This window comes from Leucopleurus acutus, assembly GCF_964270905.1.
Source record: "Leucopleurus acutus genome assembly, chromosome: X".
Taxonomy (NCBI): domain Eukaryota; kingdom Metazoa; phylum Chordata; class Mammalia; order Artiodactyla; family Delphinidae; genus Leucopleurus; species Leucopleurus acutus.
The window spans coordinates 68626368-68648033 of NC_139148.1; the positions used below are offsets into that span (position 1 = coordinate 68626368).

The 21666-nt window shown below is 38.4% G+C and overlaps 1 protein-coding gene across 1 annotated transcript in view; it reads left to right on the forward strand.

Annotated features, from left to right (window-relative positions):
• The first annotated feature begins 14355 nt into the window (after positions 1-14355).
• SH3BGRL (SH3 domain binding glutamate rich protein like) overlaps positions 14356-21666 on the forward strand; it is a 93063-nt gene continuing 85752 nt past the window's right edge. Inside the window, exon 1 of the mRNA XM_082865339.1 lies at positions 14356-14672. Coding sequence (XP_082721465.1) covers positions 14628-14672 — 45 coding nt within the window. The 5' untranslated portion in view covers positions 14356-14627. The remainder of the gene's footprint in view (positions 14673-21666) is intronic.

Sequence of the window (21666 nt, forward strand, 5' to 3'; positions counted from 1 at the left end):
GCCAACATCGTTCGCAATGGTTAAAAACTGAAACCATTTCCGTGAAGATCAGGAACAAGAAAATGTTATCCACTCTCACCACTATTATTCAACATAGTTTTGGAAGTTTTAGCCACAGCAATCAGAAAAGAAAAAAAAATAAAAATTGGACAAGAAGAAATAAAGCTGTCACTGTTTGCAGATAACACGATACTATACATAGAGAATCTTAAAGATGTTACCAGAAATCTACTACAGCTAATCTTTGAATGTGGTAAAGTAGCAGGACACAAAATTAATGCACAGAAGTCTCTTGCATTCCTATACACTAATGATGAAAAATCTGAAAGAGAAATTAAGGAAACTCTCCCATGTACCACTGCAAAAAAAAGAATAAAATACCTAGGAACAAGCCTACCTAAGGAGAAAAAAGACCTGTATGCAGAAAACTATAAGACATTGATGAAAGAAATTAAAGATGATAGAAACAGATGGGGAGATATACCATGTTCTTGGGTTGGAAGAAGCAACATTGTGAAAATGTCTATACTACCCAAAGCTATCTACAACTTCAGTGCAATCCCTATCAAACTACCACTGACATTTTTCACAGAACCAGAACAAAAACTTTCACAATTTGTATGGAAACACAAAAGACCCTGAATAGCAAAAGCAATCTTGAGAAAGAAAAACAGAAGTGGAGGAATCAGGGTCCCTGACTTCAGACTATACTACAAAGTTACAGTAATCAAAACAGTATGTTATTGGCACAAAAACAGAAATATAGATCAATGGAACAGTATAGAAAGCACAGAGATAAACCCATACACCTATGGTTACCTTATCTTTGATAAAGGAGGCAAGAATATACAATGGAGAAAGGACAGCCTCTTCAATAAGTGGTGCTGTAAGAACTCGACAGCTACATGTAAAAGAATGAAGTTAGAACACTCCCAAACACTATACACAAAAATAAACAAGAAATGGATTAAGGACCTAAATGTAAGGCTAGACAGTCTAAAACTCTTAGAAGAAAACATAGGCAGAACACTCTGATATAAATCACAGCAAGATCCTTTTTGACCCACCTCCTAGAGAATTGGAAATAAAAACAAAAATAAACAAATGTGACCTAATGAAACTCAAATGCTTTTGCACAGCAAAAGAAACCATAAACAAGATGAGAAGACAACCCCCAGAATGGGAGAAAATATTTGCAAATGAAGCAACTACAAAGGATTAATCTCCAAAATTTACAAGCGGCTCATGAAGCTTAATATCAAAGAAACAAACAACCCAATCCAAAAATTGGCAGAAGACCTAAATAGACTTTTCTCCAAAGAAGATATACAGATTATCAACAAACCCATGAAAGGATGCTCATCATCACTAATCATTAGAGAAATGCAAATCAAGACTACAATGGGGTATCACCTCACACCAGGCAGAATGACCATCATCAAAAAATCTACAAACAGTAAATGCTGGAGAGGGTGTAGAGAAAAGGGAACCCTCTTGCACTGTTGGTGAGAATGTAAATTGCTACAGCCACTATGGAGAACAGTATGGAGTTTCCTTAAAAAACTACAAATAGAACTACTGTATGACACAGCAATCCCATTACTGGGCATGTACCCTTAGAGAACCATAATTCAAATAGAGTCATGTATCACAATGTTCATTGCAGCTCTATTTACAATAGCCAGGACATGGAAGCAACCTAAGTGTCCATCGACAGATGAATGGATAAAGAAGATGTGGCACATATATACAATGGAATATTACTCAGCCATAAAAGGAAATGAAATTGAGTTATTTGTAATGAGGTGCATAGACCTAGATTCTGTCATACAGAGTGAAGTAAGTCAGAAAGAGAAAATCAAATACTGTATGCTAACACATATATATGGAATCTAAAAAAAAAAGATTCTGAAGAACCTAGGGTCAGGACGGGAATAAAGACAAAGACATAGAGAATGGACTTTAGGACACTGGGATTGGGAAGGGTAAGTTGGGACGACGTGAAAGAGTGGCATGGTCATGTATACACTACCAAATGTAAAATAGTGGGAAGCAGCTGCATAGCTCAGGGAGATCAGCTCAGTGCTTTGTGACTACCTAGACTTGTGGGATAGGGAGTGTGGGAGAGAGGCTCAAGGTGGAGGGGATATGGGGATATATGTATACATATAGCTGATTCACTTTATTATAAAGCAGAAAGTAACACACCATTGAAAAGCAATTATACTCCAATAAAGATGTTAAAAAAATATATAAAAGAGGCACTCTCATTTTGGAGACACTACTCCACAGTGTATCAAAATATAAAAATTCAAATGTACCTACACTCTTACCTAGATATAAATATTTTAAAAAAACTATTATTAAGATTTTATACTTTGTTTTAAATTTAAAATCATTCAGCACCATGCAATTGATTAAATTATGCTTGACAGTTATTTCTCTGCAGCTATTGTATATACTTGGGAATTCTGCTGATGTAGAAAAAAATCTAAACTCCAAATTATTTTCAAATGAAATGAAATTTTTATGAATACCAAGTTTAATATTTAAAGAAGTTGACATGGTAATATTTTGTAGATATGTCATTAAATATTTCCTAATTGTGGTTTTATAGTCTTCTTTCTGTGTTATAGGGTAAATAACATATTAGCTTTCTCACAGTTTAAAAGTAGGGGAAATTTCTGCTCTAGCAATGGTGGACTTGGTAATCTGAACAGCCAGCCCTCTTATCAAAGGAACTTTAGAATTTTAGAACGCACTTAACAAAATCTTATAAACTTCAAAGACCTTGACAAGAAAGAGAGGAATTACCAGTGTAAGAAAAGGGGATGAGAGAAAAGGGAATCGGGAAGATGGCAGAAGAGTAAGACATGGAGATTTCCTTCCTCCCCACAGATACACCAGAAATACATCTACACGTGGAACAACTCCTACAGAACACCTACTGAATGCTGACAGAAGACCTCAGACCTCCCAAAAGTCAAGAAACTCCCCACGTACATGGGTAGGGCAAAAGAAAAAAAAGAATAAACAGAGACAAAAGAATAGGGATGGGACCTGCACAAGTGGGAGGGAGCTGTGAAGGAGGAAAGTTTTCCATACACTAGAAGGCCCTACACAGGAGGAAACTGTGGGTGGCAGAGGGGGGAAGCTTTGGAGCCGTGGAGGACAGCACAGAAACAGGGTTGCAGAGGGCAAAGTGGAGAGATTCCCGCACAGAGAATCGGTGCCAACTGGCACTCACCAGCCCGAAAGGTTTGTCTGCTCACCCACCGGGGCGGGAGGGGCTGGGATCTGAGGCTCAGGCTTCAGTCGGAGCTCAGGGAGAGGACTGGTGTTGGCGGCATGAACACAGCCTGCAGGGGGTTCGTGCACCACGGCTAGCCGGGAGGTAGTCCGGGGAAAAGTCTGGACCTGCTGAAGAGGCAAGAGACTTTTTCTTCCCTCTTTGTTTCCTGGTGCACAAGGAGAGTGGATTAAGAGTGCTGCTTAAAGGAGGTCCAGAGATGGGCATGAGCCGCGGGTAACAGCGCGGACCCCAGAGACGGGCATGAGACGCTAAGTCTGCTGCTGCCGCCACCAAGAAGCCTGTGTGCGAGCACAGGTCACTATCACCACCTCCCTTCCAGGGAGCCTATGCAGCCATCCACTGCCAGGGTCCCGGGATCCAGGGACAATTTCCCCGGGAGAACGCACGGCGCACCTCAGGCTGGTGCAACATCACGCCGGCCTCTGCCTCCGCAGGCTCGCCCTGCATCTGCACCCCTCCCTCCCCCCAGCCTGAGTGAGCCAGAGCCCCCGAAGCAGCTGTTCCTTTAACCCTGTCCTGTCTGAGCAAAGAACAGATGCCCTTCTGTGACCTACACACAGAGGCAGGGCCAAATCTAAAGCTGAGCCCCTGGGAGCTGTGCAAACAAAGAAGAGAAAGGGAAATCCCTCCCAGCAGACACAGAAGCAGCGGATTAAAGCTCCACAATCAAGTTGATGTACCCTGCATCTGTGGAATACATGAATAGACAACAAATCATCCCAAATTGAGGAGGTGGACTTTGAGAGCAAGGTTTTTTTATTTTTTCCCATTTTCCTCTTTTTGTGAGTTTTTATGTGTAGGCTTGTGTGTGAGATTTTGTCTGTATAGCTTTGCTTTCAACATGTGTCCTAGTGTTCTATCCATCCGTCATTTTTTTCTTTAAATTTTTTTTTCTTAATAATTATTCTTTATTTTAATAATTTTATTTCATTTTATCTTACTTTATTTTATTTTATCTCCTTCCTTCCATCCTTCCTTCCTTCCGTGCTTCCTTCCTTCCTTTCTTTCCTTCCTTCCTTCTTTCTTTCTTTCTTTCTTTCTTCCTTTCTTCCTTTCTTTCTTCCTTTCTTCCTTTCTTCCTTTCTTCCTTTCTCTCTTTCTCTCTTTCTCTCTTTCTTTCTAATTATTCTCTCTTTTATTCTGAGCTGTGTGGATGAAAGTTCTTGGTACTGCAGCCAGGAGTCAGAGCTCTACCTCTGAGGTGGGAGAGCCAAATTCAGGACACTGGTCCACAAGAGCCCTCCCAGCTCCACATAATATCAAATGGCAAAAATCTCCCCAGGATCTCCATCTCAACACCACCACCCAGCTTCACTCAACGACCAGCAAGCTACAGTGCTGGACACCCTATGCCAAACAACCAGGAAGACAGGAACACAACCCCACCCATTAGCAGAGAGGCTGCCTAAATTCATAATAAACCCACAGACACCCCAAAACACACCACCAGTACATGGACTTGCCCACCAGAAAGACAAGATCCAGACTCATCCACCAGAACAAAGGCATTAGTCCCCTCCACCAGGAAGACTACACAACCCATTGAACCAACTTTAGCCACTGGGGACAGACACCAAAAAAAACAGGAACTATAAACCTGCAGCCTGCAAAAAGCAGACCCCGAACACAGTAAGATAAGCAAAATGAGAAGACAGAAAAACACACATCAGATGAAGGAGCAAGATAAAACCCACCAGACCTAACAAACAAAGAGGAACTAGGCAGTCTACCTGAAAAAGAATTCAGAATAATGATAGTAAAGATTATCCAAAATCTTGGAAATAGAATAGAGAAAATGCAATAAACGTTTAACAAGGACCTAGAAGAAGTAAAGATGAAACAAGCAATGATGCACAACACAGTAAATGAAATTGAAAATACTCTAGATGGGATCAATAGCAGAATAACTGAGGCACAAGAATGGATAAATGACCTGGAAGATAAAATAGTGGAAATAACTACTGCAGAGCAGAATAAAGAAAAAAGAATGAAAAGAACTGAAAACCGTCTCAGAGACCTCTGAGACATCAATGAAAACTTCCCTAATATGGGAAAGGAAATAGTTAATCAAGTGCAGGAAGGACAGAGAATCCCATACAGGATAAATCCAAAGAGAAATACACCAAGACAAGTATTAATCAAACTGTCAAAAGTTAAATACAAAAAAAAATATTAAAAGAAGCAAGGGAAAAACATCAAATAATGCACAAGGGAATCTCCATAAGGGTAACAGCTGATCTTTCTGCAGAAACTCTGCAGGCCAGAAGGGACTGGCAGGACATATTTAAAGTGATGAAGGAGAAAAACCTACAACCAAGATTAGTCTACCCAGCAAGGATCTCATTCAGATTTGATGGAGAAATTAAAACCTTTACAGACAAGCAAAAGCTGAGAGAGTTCAGCACCACCAAACCAGCTTTACAACAAATGTTAAAGGAACTTCTCTAGGCAAGAAAAAACAAGAGAAGGAAAAGACCTACAATAACAAACCAAAAACAATTTAGAAAATGGGAATAGGAACATACATATCGATAATTACCTTAAATGTACATGGATTAAATGCTCCTACCAAAAGACACAGACTGGCTGAATGGACACAAAAACAAGACCCATATATATGCTACCTACAAGACACCCACTTCAGACCTAGAGAGACATACAGACTGAACGTAAGGAGATGGAAAAATACATTGCATGCAAATGGAAACCAAAAGAAAGGTGGAGTAGCAATTCTCATATCAGACAAAATAGCCTTTAAAATAAAGACTATTAGAAGAGACAAGGAAGGACACCACATAATGATCAAGGGATTGATCCAAGAAGAAGATATAACAATTGTAAATATTTATGCATCCAATATAGGAGCACTTCAATTCATAAGGCAAATGCTAACAGCCATAAAAGGGGAAATCGACAGTAACACATTCATAGTAGGGGACTTAAACATCCCACTTTCACCCATGGACAGATCATCCAAAATGAAAATAAATAAGGAAACACAAGCTTTAAATGATACATTAAACAAGATGGACTTAATTGATATTTATAGGACATTCCATCCAAAAGCAACAGAATACACATTTTTCTCAAGTTCTCATGGAACATTCTCCAGGATAGATCATATCTTGTGTCACAAATCAAGCCTTGGTAAATTTAAGAAAATTGAAATTGTATCAAATATCATTTCTGACCACAACGCTATGAGACTATATCAACTACAGGAGAAGATCTGTGAAAAATACAAACACAAGGAGGCTAAACAATACACTACTTAATAACAAAGAGATCACTGAAAAAATCAAAGAGTAAATCAAAAAATATCTAGAAACAACAATGGAGACACGATGACCCAAAACCTATGGGATGCAGCAAAAGCAGTTCTAAGAGGGAATTTTATAGCAATACTATCCTAACTCAAGAAACAGGAAACATCTCGAAAAAACAACCTAAAATTGCACCTAAAGTAATTAGAGAAAGAAGAACAAAAAAATCCCAAAGCTAGCAGAAGGAAAAAAATCATAAAGATCAGGTCAGAAATAAATGAAAAAGAAATGAAGGAAACAATAGCAAAGATCAATAAAACTAAAAGCTGTTTCTTTGAGAAGATAAACAAAATTGATTAACAATTAGCCAGACACATAATGAAAAAAAGAGAGAAGACTCAAATCAATAGAATTAGAAACGAAAAAGAAGTAACAACTGACACTGCAGAAATACAAAAGATCATGAGAGATTACTACAAGCAACTCTATGCCAATAAAATGGACAACCTGGAAGAAACGGACAAATTCTTAGAAATGCACTACCTGCCAAGACAGAATCAGGAGGAAGTTGAAAATATGAACAGACTAATCAAAAGCACTGAAATTGAAGCTGTGAATAAAAATTTTCCAACAAACAAAAGCCCAGGACCAGATGGCTTCACAGGGGTATTCTATCAAACATTTAGAGAGCAGCTAACACCTATCCTTCTCAAACACTTCCAAAATATAGTAGAGGGAGGAACACTCCCAAACTCATTCTACGAGGTCACCATCATCCTGATACCAAAACTAGACAAGGATGTCAAAAGAAAGTAAACTACAGGCCAATATCACTGATGAACATAGATGTAAATACCCTCAACAAAATACTAGCAAACAGAATCCAACAGCACATTAAATGGATCATAGACCATGATCAAGTGGGGTTTATTCCAGAAATGCAAGGATTCTTCAATAGGCACAAATCAATGAACATGATACACCATATTAAAAAATTGAAGGAGAAAAACCATATGATCATCTCAATAGATGCAGAGAAAGCTTTCAACAAAATTCAACACCCTTTTATGATAAAAACTCTGCAGAAAGTAGGCATAGAGGGAACTTTCCTCAACATAATAAAGGCCATATATGACAAACCCACAGCCAACATCATCCTCAATGGTGAAAAACTGAAAGCATTTACAGTAAGATCAGGAACAAGACAAGGTTTCCCACTCTCATCACTCTTATTCAACATAGTTTCAGAAGTTTCAGCCACAGCAATCAGAGAAGAAAAGGAAATAAAAGGGATCCAAATCAGAAAAGAAGAAGTAAACCTGTCACTGTTTGCAGATGACATGATACTATACATAGAGAATCCTAAACATGCTACTAGAAAGCTACTAGAGCTAATCAATGAATTATTAAAGTAGCAGGATACAAAATTAATGCACAGAAATCTCTGGCACTCCTATATACTAATGAGGAAAAATCTGAAAGTGAAATCAAGGAAACACTCCCATTTACCATTGCAACAAAAAGAATAAAATATCTCGGAATAAACCTACCTAAGGAGACAAAACACTTGTAGGCAGAAAATTATAAGACACTGATGAAAGAAATTAAAGATGACACAAATAGATGGAGAGATATACCATATTCTTGGATTGGAAGAATCAACATTGTGAAAATGACTCTACTAACCCAAAGCAATCTACCAATTCAATGCAATCCCTATCAAACTACTACTGGCATTTTTCACAGAACTAGAACAAAACATTTCACAACTTGTATGGAAACACAAAAGACCCCGAATAGTCAAAGCAATCTTGAGAACGAAAAACAGAGCTGGAGGAATCAGGCTCCCTGACTTCAGATTATACTACAAAGCTACAGTAATCAAGACAGTATGGTACTGGCACAAAAGCAGAAATATAGATCAATGGAACAGGATAGAAAGCCCAGAGTTAACCTACAGACATGTGGTGACCTTATATTTGATAAAGGAGACAGGAACATACAGTGGAGAAAGGACAGCCTCTTCAATTAGTGGTGCTGGGAAATTGGACAGGTACATGTAAAAGTATGAGATTAGATCACTCCCTAACACCATACACGAAAATAAGCTCAAAATGGATTAAAGACCTAAATATAAGGCCAGAAACTATCAAACTCTTAGAGGAAAACATAGGCAGAACACTCTATGCCATAAATCACAGCAAGATCCTTTTTGACCCACCTCCTAGAGAAATGGAAACAAAAATAAAAATAAACAAATGGGACCTAATGAAACTTCAAAGCTTTTGCCCAGCAAAGGAAACCATAAACCAGACCAAAAGACAACCCTCAGAATGGGAGAAAATATTTGCAAATTAAGCAACTGACAAAGGATTAATCTCCAAAATTTACAAGCAGCTCATGCAGCTCAATAACAAAAACAAACAACCGAATCCAAAAATTGGCAGAAGACCTAAATAGACATTTCTCCAAAGAAGAGATACAGACTGCCAACAAACACATGAAAGAATGCTCAACATCATTAAGCATTAGAGAAATGCAAATCAAAACTACAATGAGATATCATCTCACACCAGTCAGAATGGCCAACATCAAAAAATCTATAAACAATAAATGCTGGAGAAGGTGTGGAGGAAAGGGAACACTCTTGCACTGCTGGTGAGAATGTGAATTGGTACAGCCAGTATGGAGAACAGTATGGATGTTCCTTCAAAAACTACAAATAAAACTACCATATGACCCAGCAGTCCCACTACTGGGCATGTACACTGAGAAAACCATAATTCAAAAAGAGTAAATTACCAAAATGTTCATTGCAGCTCTATTTACAATAGCCCAGTGATGGAAACAACCTAAGTGTCCATCATCGGATGAATGGATAAAGATGTGGCACATATATACAATGGAATATTACTCAGCCATAAAAAGAAACAAAATTGAGCTATTTGTAATGAGGTGGATGGACCTAGAGTCTGTCATACAGAGTGAAGTAAGTCAGAAAGAGAAAGACAAATACCATATGTTAACACATATATATGGAATTAAAAAAATGTCATGAAGAACCTAGGGGTAAGACAGGAATAAAGACACAGACCTACTAGAGGATGGACTTGAGGATATGGGGATGGGGAAGGGTAAGCTGTGACAAAGTGAGTGAGTGGCATGGACATATATACAGTACTAAACGTAAAATAGATAGCTAGTTGGAAGCAGCCGCATTGTACAGGGAGATCAGCTCAGTGTTTTGTGACCACCTAGAGGGGTGGGATAGGGAGGGTCAGAGGGAGGTAGATGCAGGAGGGAAGAGATATGGGAACATATGTATATGTATAACTGATTCACTTTGTTATAAAGCAGAAACCAACACACCATTGTAAAGCAATTATACTCCAATAAAGATGTAGAGAAAAAAAGTTCAAAAAAAAGATACTAGAAAACGAAAATCATATTAAAGCTAAAGCAAAAAAAAAGAAATAAGATCAATGAAGAAATCAATATGACTGAAAAAGAAGATAGAAAATCAGTGAAATCCAAATCTGTTTCCCTGAGAAGACCAACAAACTCAATAATCTTCTAGCCAAACAGATCAGAAAAAAAAAATAAAGAGGCAAATTTCCAATGTCAGAAATGAGAGAGGCGATACCACTAAAAATTCTACACATATTAAAAGGAGAATAAGACAATATTATCAACGACTTTATGCCAATAAATTCACAACTTAGGTGAAATTGAAAAAAAAAAAAAGAAAAGAAAAGGGGATGAATTTTAACTTCAAAGAGCTCAGTGATGAGTTAGCACTGCTTTTGCCCAGAGTGGGAATTTGCTGAGCAAGATAATGAAGCTTCTAGGCAGACCTTCTCTTTCAGCATGCGGAATGAAAATAACCCACCTGGAGACAACTAACCCTGAGAGGGTTGTGAGAGCATAAGCAGTCTCCACTTGCAAAAGGTAAAAGCTGTCCTGACGAAGTAAGTATCAGTTAAGGCAAGGAGATAGAAGGAAAATTCAGAGAAATGTTGATGTGGGAGAGTTTTCTCATCATAAAGCAGAACCTCTAGTGAATACAGCAAAAATGTTTCAGAGGAGTGAAGCATGGAGATTGAAACCTGAGGTAGAATTTCTGGATGTGAGACGTCTTCTAGTTTACATCCTATGTCATATGCACGACCCATATCTACCAGAATTTATTAGACACCTGTGTGAAACCATTCCATGTGACAGATATCCTCAATTCTGTAACCTTCATATTCTATCTGTTCACCTGTGCCCATGCCATTCACCCCAATTCTACCACTGTATGTACATCTCACTGAAACTGTCCTATGCCCTCCAGCTCAGCAGTTGGCCCAAAAATTCAGCACAGAGAACCAAAATGTATGTTTCTGTGCAGTGCTGTACTCATTCTAGTGCCATTACCAGTATGAGTGCCTGGTGCATCTAAGGAGGTATGGGGCAGGGAAGTATATGTAGGAACTTACCTGCCACCTCAGCAAAGTTCCAAACGTTAGGGACTTATATCAGGAAAATCAGTGAGGGAGAAGAGGAGAGTAAAACCTGCCAAGAACTGTCCTTAGATTCCATTCTCTACAACCATGGCCATAAAGCCTCTACTCAAACCTCCCCAACCGAATTCTTGTGATTGGGAAAACATCAGCTAGTTTTTCAATGAAATCAACATTCTTTTCCTCTCAGATCAGGGCAATACTGGGTCCAAATTATAACACTATAACAATAGGCTGGAGTAACTCTCCAGTTTGCCAGCAATTGCACATCTAGGAATTTACTTTGAAAAAATTTTTAGAGATGTGGGCAAAGATTTATTGATAAATGTATACTGCAGTCCTAACTACATAGAATAATTAAAAACAAGCAATATGTTCAATAATACAGAAATGTTTAAATACATTTTGGTACATCTGTAAAATGGAATCATGTAAAGCCATTAAAATCATGTAGGATAATATTTTCTGTCCTGTGCTAAGTTTTAAAATATATTTTCTAAGTGACAAAGAGCAATTAAAAAATAGTATGTATCTTGTAATAAATTGGAAAAATACATTCTCTCTCTCTCTTCCTCTTTACCACTTCTCTCAACCCCTCAACCCACCCTCATCTATCTATCTCTGACTAGGTTGGAAAGGCTTATGCCACCATATTAAAAGTAGTTATCTCCAGATACTACTTTTAATATAGTAGTATTACTATATTAAATAGTAATGTGGGTGATTTTTTTCTTGTCAATGTTTGTTAAGTTTTCTGCACACAGTATAAAATCATTTTATAAGTTATGAAAAATATTATTTCATTAAAAAATGAATAGATTTCCTGTGGCAATTGGTCACAAATACTGTTTGAAAACCCTTGATCCATCTTCTTTAATCAGACCTTAACCTTTCCAGTTGAATTATATGAACAGATGGTTTTGGAGACTGCTCTATGAACTATTAAAATGAAGCAAAAATGACCATTCTAAAATGTACATTCCAGAGATGGTTAACTATAGTAAGGAACAAGTATAATATAACCTACAATGTTATTTTCTAGGATAAAATCATTGGTAAAGCCCCCCTGCCCCTTGTATCCCTAGTATTGTTAATAAGGACCAATAGATTTTGTTTATATATGAATTTATGGGGAAAATTTTCACTTAGGTTAATACATCTGTATTTAAAAGAAATGAAACACCAGGAATTGTCTTCCCATTTCTCAAAGTTCCTGATAAGATCCACTGGACTCATTGCTAATCCTGTCTGCCACTCAGTTTTCTGGAGATGTTAATTTTGTCATATGCGTATGTAGAATACATAGAAGAGTTTTCCTTTCTTTCTCTTTATTTTTTTATCAATTCAAAATAAACTATAGGTCCAAATAGAATATATATTGACCACTGAGAGGTGGTAGGTTAGATTATGTTATTACATGGCAAATTATGCCCATTATGCCAAATCACAACCTGAAGGAAGATTTTCCTGTTCTGTCGTCTAGGAAGCACAATAACAGTCACCCTGATGTTGACCATGATGAGGGTGGCTAGGTCACCCTGACTTACTTCAGTCTGATCATTTGTATAAAGATTTTGATTTGCATCTAATAAAGGTAAGAGTTGGACAGATGGAGAAGGCAGAAAAGTATGACGATGTGGGGAAAAGGCAAAGAAAGGAACAGGAAGAGCAAAGGCATGGAAATGGTAATAAGTATGGTTATTGCAGTGGGGAGTCACCAATGATTATTCAAGGAAGTTAGTTTGGGGGAGCAAAGGGTAAGACTGTATGGATAGTGTAGGGCCAGATTACGGTGGGAGCACTTTAGAAACATAATCTAGCAATGGAAACCTATCTTTTTTTTTTTTTTTTTGCTGTGTGCGGGCCTCTCATTGGTGTGGCCTCTCCCGTTGCGGAGCACAGGCTCCGGATGCGCAGGCTCAGCGGCCATGGCTCACGGGCCCAGCCGCTCCACGGCATGTGGGATCTTCCCAGACCGGGGCACGAACCCGTGTCCCCTGCATCGGCAGGCGGACTCTCAACCACTGCGCCACCAGGGAAGCCCTGGAAACCTATCTTAAGTATTTCAGCCTACATTGTCTTTAGTGACACATGAAACTGATATTTTAGGAAGAAAAATAGCTAACAATTATTGAGTACTTTCCCTGTTACAGGCAGTGTATTAAAATGATATTTAAGAGGGTGGCCTTTGGAGTTGGTTGGACTTGAAGACCAATCTTAACTCTGGAATTTACTAGCTAAATAACTTTAGGAAAAGTATTTTCCTGGGTTTGTTTCTTCATCTGAAAAATTGATGTGATAATATCCACCTCTTGAGGTTTTTGTATGGATCACAGAGTTTGGAGAAGGGAGAATCTGTGAACAGGGAACAGTTAGGAAGCTGTTACAATTACTGAACCTAGACAAAGATGATAAATCACTAGAATGGAGAGGGAGGACAAACTTCAAAGTAAAGGTAAAGAAGTAGGGCAGGCGACTGACACCCTTTCTCCACTCTCATTCATCTTGCAAGTTCCTTATTTCTGTTCATTTGACATAATTTGGGAAGGTGAAATTACACTTTTGAAGTATATAGTCCCTCTCTGGGCATTACCAATTGTTTGCTCATTTCCCTAGAGCTACAAATAACCATTTGCTCTCTCTGTTCACCATTTCCACATCTCCTGCAACATATGATACAAACTCCCTTTCCCCAGTCAGTTAGAAAGCAAACAAAACGTAACAGAAATCTTTCATGTTCTTACACTGTATTTTCCTTTTTTTTTTTTTTTTTTTTTGATTTGCAGTTTCTTCCTCCATTCTTGAGTTTGCCAGTCAATCAGGTTTCCTGCAAATTCTCACGGAAGCAGGATTCCGTAATTTAACAAAAAGCAAAACTCAAAAAGAAAACCAATCCTGCTGTTTCTGGGCTTTGGGAAACTTGACACTTTTCCTAAACCTTTCAAGGCAGCGCTCAGTGCTTCAAAGTCCAATTCCTGCCACCAGCTAACATCAGAACAATCACTACGTAATAGGAGTCTTAAAATGCACGAGGCTTTGAGAACTTGGTCTTTATCACTAGTGTCTGGATTCAACGCAGAACTTCCTCTTTTAAAGAAGACATCTTATTTGCATACACTTCTGAGCAGGAAGTTACACGCAGAACTTTGAGTCTACGTGGGAAAATATCCTTCATCGCAATCTAATTTAATTCAACGCTCTCTCTTTCTTTTTCTTTCTCCTTTCCCTCTTCTCAGAGAAGGAATGGTCAAAAATAAATGTTTCAACAGATCTCGCGGTGCTATTCGAGATTCCCAATTAAAAAAAAAAATTTAGAAATGATGTAAACGAGCCTGTGCCTTCCGGGGTTTGGGGCTGGGACTGCCGCCCTCTGAGCCCAGTGAAAGCAGCCAAGGGAGGAGGCGGGGCTCTGGCGAGTTCCCCTTCCACCTTCCCCCATCCTTCTTTTCCAACCTCTGTAAGGCCCCTAGCTTGATTCCAGCCTTTGCTGCAGCTGCTTTCCAGGCGTTTGCAGGACTCAAACAACTACAGCCGCTGTTCCCAACCAAGATGGTGATCCGTGTGTATATTGCATCTTCCTCTGGCTCCACGGCGGTAAGGAGAGTGGGAAGCCCACCTTTGTTGTTTTTCTACACATCAGTCTCCTGCTGCCCCAGAACCGTTAAATTGCAGAAGTTAGTCTGGCAGTTTCTCCTTCGTTAGACACCCGCATTTCCCACCCCACCCCCTTCTTCCCTTTCTTCTCTTTGTTGCATGGATTTCATTTTTCCATGGAGTTTAGCTTTGTTTGCCTAGTGATGTTAGTCCCACATTTCTTCTCTGAAGAAAAAAGAAAGCTACCGAGTTTTGGTAAATGGGAGATGGTGGTATAGGGTCTTTGGGGTTAGGTGAAGAAGTCAAGAAAGTCTCACACTGGTAAGTTTCAAGAGTGGGACATTTCACATATTTGCTGTAGGTACTGAGGCAGGGGCAGGAGTGCACATCTGTAAAGGATGTAAAACATGCTGTTACTGATGATGACTGAGTGGAGGCCTACTGAGGCACTGTGATTATATTTCACAGAGTAAGACCCTTGTAATCAAATAGTTATATTTTGCCACTGTGTAGGAGGGGGTATTTAACTTCAGCCTAAAGAGTCTGTTAGAACTAGACAGAATGGGAGTAGAAGTTGGGAACAATGATATAAAGTTGTGGGTTTTCTTTTTAAACAATGTAACAAGGGACCTGTTTTTCCCTTCCATATTGTCCCTTATTTTGACCTTTTCTTTTCTTTCAAAAGATGCTACTTCAAACAGTTTCTAACTGCTTCAAATACATTGAGAACTGGAAGGGAACTAACAAGTGCCTTCTTGTGTATTTGCAGATTCCAGTCGTGGCTTCTTCAAATGATAGGGAAACCCTCTCTCATCCCCCGTGCTCTTAATTTAGAATAACAATTTTCACCAATTGTGGGGAGAAATAGGCTAAGCTGGAGTGAAAGCAGAGTGTATATTCATGGTAAATGAAAGTGTCTCTGTGTTTCACAGCTCAGGAGAAAAGCCAACAGTGGCAAGAGCAGATGTGTGGGATCAGAATGTAGAATGTATGAACCCCCTCCCTCTTCTGAGCTTCAGAGCAGCAGCTATCCCATGTTTTCTGTTGCTGTTGTGTTTTTGTTTTTGTTTTGTTTACCCCCTAAGAGGGTTTGGAATAGAACTGAAAGTTGCGTGAAATCACAAGGAGTTTGAACCTTCAACTTGTCTTCTCTGGCTACCACTTGTGGGTGTGTTTAGACAGTTTTGAAATAGAATACTTAAAGTTACACTTTTGGAGCAAGTTTAGGTTGGAAAAAAGAAAACTTTTTATATTGTCTTTGAACTTCACTTTATGAGCCTCTTGCCTTATTATTTTCCATATATATTATGATATTTAAAATATGTTAAAGCTGCCCAGAGTCTCAATTCCAATAAAATAATTGTAAAATTTAAAACATCAGCTTAATACCTTTAGTTAAATCCCTAATTAGGTTGGGCAGATCAGGAAGCTAGTTTTGGTGATTTCACTTTGGGTGACGTGCAGTTTCAGTACTGCTATTTATTCTTTGCTTTCTTGCTCTTCTACCCCTCCCTGAAAAGCAGATTCAAGAAGAAACTCCTTTCAGAATTTCTATTCAAATAAGAACAACTATACCTCTCTCTTTGTTAAGACTTAAGTTTCTTAGGGCCTTAAAAATGACTACTGTCTCCTACTATGTACATTATTAGATTCCATTGTTGAAGACTATGCAAATAAGAAATATTTATGCTTTTTTTGTTTTGTTTCAATTGTTTTTCTTATGGGTAATTATAAATTTGTTTGTTGTTGCAGTAATTATAGTTCCTATGAACCTGATATCAAAATTCTACTGCATATTGCCAAAATAAATTCTTATTGTATTATAATCTTATAGTACTTTTAAATAATATTAAAACAGGATAAAATGAGTATACTTCAGAAGAGCTCCTTTGTAACATAAATGGGGACTCTTCAGCTTGCAATACTAAGGTTTTTTCCTTTAAGAAAGCTGTCATGTTGTTTTTAACATACGCTTTAGAAATTTTGGGGCAAACATCCTAACACGAATCCAGCAATTGTACAAAGTGAGATGCTTCTATAAGTGACTAAGTGTAGTTTTCTGAAGAGCATTTAAAAGAAAGCTTTTGGTTTTGGATTATGAATCTTTGACTATTTTCTTACTCCTGCTAGTGATTTTCATAAAAATAACCAATACTAGATGTTGTATCAGGCAAGGGAGGATCTATGATGATTGCAACTTAGTGTGACCTTAAGACTCCCTTTCCTTCATAGACCAATTTAAAAAAAAAACTTTTCAAACTTGTACTCAACTCTGCCGTAATACAGAGGTATAGCACTTGCTTCTCAAAAGTTTATAAATGAGGGCTTCCCTGGTGGCGCAGTGGTTGAGAGTCCGCCTGCCGATGCAGGGGACACAGGTTCGTTCCCCTGTCTGGGGAGATCCTACATGCCGCGGAGCGGCTGGGCCCGTGAGCCATGGCCGCTGAGCCTGCGCGTCCGGAGCCTGTGCTCCGCAACGGGAGAGGCCACAGCAGTGAGAGGCCACAGCAGTGAGAGGCCCGCGGACCGCAAAAAAAAAAAAAAAAAAAAAAGTTTAGAGATGAAAGCAGGTATATTGGTTTTTTTTGTTTGTTTTGTTTTTTTTCTGCCTCTCCCGTTGCGGAAGACAGGCTCTGGACGCGCAGGCTCAGTGGCCATGGCTCACGGGCCCAGCCGCTTCGGAGCATGTGGGATCTTCCCAGACTGGGGCACGAACCCGTGTCCCCTGCATCGGCAGGCGGACTCTCAACCACTGCGCCACCAGGGAAGCCCAAGGTACATTAGTTTTTGCAATGGATTTCTTGATAGTAGCCATAATAGTGTTAGTAAGTAGGAACACTTAAGTGTGTCGGGTAGAATCTCATTTTTTCTTGGCAATTCCTAGTCCTATGAGTTAGATACTATGATTATCTCTGTTTTCAAGATAAGGAAATACAGGTTCAGAGAGGTTAAACAACTTTCTCAAGGTCACACAAATAGTAAGCCACAGAGCTTGAATTCAACACAAGCTGTTTGAATCCAAATGACATATGTTTAAAGAAATACATTGTCCCAGTGATGCATGACATCTAGGAGGCATGCAGAGATAAATGCATGAGATGAGAGGTACAGAAGGGAGTAAGTCCTGTAAGTGGAATTGCTTGGGCATATACATACAGGAGAATAGAAAAATGAGGAGCTAGTGTAGAGGAGGGATAGCATGTCTAAAGGTGAATGTCAGTAAGTAGGCTAAATTCACTGAAGGCCAGGAAGATAGAGAAGATGCAGATTTGGAACTGGTCTAGTATAGGTCAAGGTGAAAATTCAGGTCTTAATACTTTTTTTTTTTTTATGAAAACCATTGAGCAAGAATGCACCTCCCAAGTTGTTTGTCAGTAGGAAGTGATTTCTGCCTGTTCAAAACTGTTTGTGCATGTTTTGACCTATTGTAACAAAATAATATACGCCATATTTTTCCTCGAAATTGTAATGTCCTGTAAGTTTGCATTTAATGGAAAAAGACTAGTAAGCACAGAACCTATAAATAAACTTAATATATTTCAATAACTTTTAACAAAAATCAACATTGGCCTTTGATCAGGATTGCTAGAGAGATGATAGCTTGGAGAATTATAACTGGTTTGGAGCTTTCTTCCCATACTTCTTTTCCTCAGATCCATAATAATCTGCATTTCACAGTCTCTATGCATTTTAGGTGTACTTGATGTAGAAATTTTAAGATTGTGGTAGATAGATAGATTGTATATTTCTGAGGGTGTTATTTATGGTCTAACTTTTGTAAAATGATCTCTTTTATGACTGCTAAAACATAAACTAGTTGTAGCTTGGATTGTCCATATAGTAAATGAAATATATGTGATTTTCCTCTGTGGCATTATTCTGTGCACAAGTTATAGAAACAAGCAAATAAAATGAACACTTGCGATTGCCAAATCATTAGTCACTAGGCAGTATTTTCTTCATTGGGATAATATGGATGTAGAACAACAAGCCACAGTTCTTCATCTATATGATTCAAAAGTAATTGCATTTAGGTGAAGAGTATTTTGCTCCTCTGTCTCTTTTTTTTTCATGGGAAGGCATTTTATTTTAAATATGACAGTGTGTGTATGTCAATCCCAAACTCCCAATCTATCCCCCCCACATCCCCCCTGGTAACCATAGTTTATTCTCTAAGTCTGTGAGTCTGTTTCTGTTTTGTAAATAAGCTCATTTGTATCATTTTTTTTGATTCCGCATATAAGCGATATCATATGATATTTGTATTTCTCTGTCTGACTTACTTCACTTAGTATGATAATCTCCAGGTGCATCCATGTTGCTGCAAATGGCATTATTTCATTCTTTTTAATGGCTGGGTATTATTCCATTATATATATATATACCACATCTTATTTATCCATTAATCTGTCGATGGACATTTAGGTTGCTTCCCTGTCTTGGCTATTGTAACAGTGCTGCAGTGAACATTGGGGTGCATGTATCCTTTCCAACCATGGTTTTCTCTGGATATATGCCCAGGAGTGTGATTGCTGAATCATATGGTAGCTCTATTTTTAGTTTTTAATGAACCTCCATACTGTTCTCCATGCTCACTGTACTAATTTACATTCCCACCAACAGTGTAGGAGATTTCCCTTTTCTCCACACCCTCTCCAGCATTTATTGTTTGCAGACTTTTTGATGATGGCCATTCTAACTGGTGTGATGTGATATCTGAATGCAGTTTCGATTTGCATTTCTCTAATTATTAGCAATGTTGAGTGTCTTTACATGTGCCTCTTGGCCATCTGTGTGTCTTCTTTGTAGAAATGTCTCTAGGTCTTCTGCATATTTTTGATTGGGTTATTTGTTTTATTTTTGATATTGAGCTTCATGAGCTGTTTGTAAATTTTGGAGATTAATCCCTTGTCAGTTGCTTTGTTTTCAAATATTTTTCTCCCATTCTGTGGGTTGTCTTTTCATTTTGTTTATGGTTTCCTTTGCTGTGCAAAAGCTTTGGGGTTTATTTAGGTCCCATTTGTTTATTTTTGTTTTCATTTCCATTACTCTGGGAGATAGATCAAAAAAGAACTTGCTGTGATTTATATCAAAGAGTGTACTGCCTACGTTTTCCTCTAAGAGTTTTATGGTGTCTGGTCTTACATTTAGGTCTTTAATCCATTTTGAGGGTTTTTTTGTGTGTCTGGTGTTAAAGAATATTCTAATTTCATTTTTTTATATGTAGCTGTTCAGTTTTCCCAGCACCATTTACTGAAGAAACTGTCTTTCTTCCATTTTATAGTCTTGTCTCCTTTGTCATAGATTAATTGCCATAGTTGTGTGGGTTTATTTCTGGGTTGTCTATCTTGTTCCATTGAGCTATAATTCTGTTTTCGTGCCAGTACCATACTGCTCTGATGACTGTAGCTTTGTAGTATAGTCTGAAGTCATGGAGCCTGATTCCTCCAGCTCTGTTTTTCTTTCTCAAGATTGCTTTGGGGCTTCCCTGGTGGTGCAGTGGTTGGGAGTCCACCTGCCGATGCAGGGGACACGGGTTCATGCCCTGGTCCAGGAAGATCCCACATGCCGCAGAGCGGCTGGGCCCGTGAGACATGACCACTGAGCCTGCGCGTCCGGAGCCTGTGCTCCACAACGGGAGAGGCCACAACAGTGAGAGGCCCACATACTGCAAAAAAAAAAAAAACACACACACACACACAAAAAACAAAAAAGATTGCTTTGGTTGCTTGGGGTCGTTCGTGTCTCCATACAAATTTTAAGATTTTTTTGTTCTAGTTCTATGAAGAATGCCATTGGTAATTTGATAGAGATTGCACTGAGTCTGTAGACTGCCTTGTGTAGTATAGTCATTTTGACAATACTGATTCTTACAATCCAAGGACATGGTATATATTTCCATCTGTCTGTGTTGTCTTTGATTTCTTTCATCAGCATCTTATAGTTTTCGGAGTACAGGTCTTTTGTCTCCTTAGGTAGGTATATTCCTAAGTTTGTTATTTTTTTTTTGATGTGATGGTAAATGGTATTGTTTCTTTAATTTCTCTCTCTGATCTTTCATTGTTAGTGTATATAAATGCAACAGATGTCTGTATTAATTTTGTATCCTGCAACTTTACTGAATTCATTGATGAGCTCTAGGAATTTTCTGGTAGCATCTTTAGGATTTTCTGTGTACATTATCATGTTGTCTGCAAACAATGACAGTTTTTCTTCTTTTCCAATTCGAATTCCTTTTATTTCTTTTTCTTCTGTGATTACCATAGCTAGGACTTCCAAAACTATGTTGAAAAAAGTGGCTAGAGTGGACATCCTTGTCTTGTTCCCGATCTTAGAGGAAATGCTTTCAGCTTTTCACCATTAGTATGATGTTAGCTGTAGGTTTGTCATATATGGTAGCTTCTCTGTCTTTGTATTTATAAATTGAACATCAATTTGATGTATGCTATGGTCTTTGTCGTAGCTGCCAAGGTTTGTTTGAATGCTGTGTAAAGTTATTCATAAACTAAGAGAAAAATTAGAAACTCTTCATGAGATGACTGTTTGGATATGCTTTCTGGATGCCCTGAACAATGGAAAATGGCAGCTCTCCCATGGCAAATGCGGGAACTCAAGATCATTGCCTTCAGATTGGTGCCCTATATTTGGTGACTGATTTCCTTAAACACACAGCAACAATGGCAAAGCCTTTGGAATACTTTGGCCCAATTTAAAGAGGCTTGGGAAACACAGTTATCAATGATGGTGATTATATGGTACTTGAAAGTAGAATGGTTATAAGAAAGAATATATTGCAGAAGGGTAGTAAAAGTTTCCTAATCTGGTAGGATAAAGGGATAAAATAGGTTCATTTTCACTCAAAGACTAGTTACTCTATTGAGGAAAGGGTTTTGATCAATAAACTGTAAGGTCAACCCTCCCCCTAGGTTGAGCTGGAAAAAAAAATTGAAGCCCCAGACACAATCAGATAGAATGTTCTAATTCTCTGTAGTTA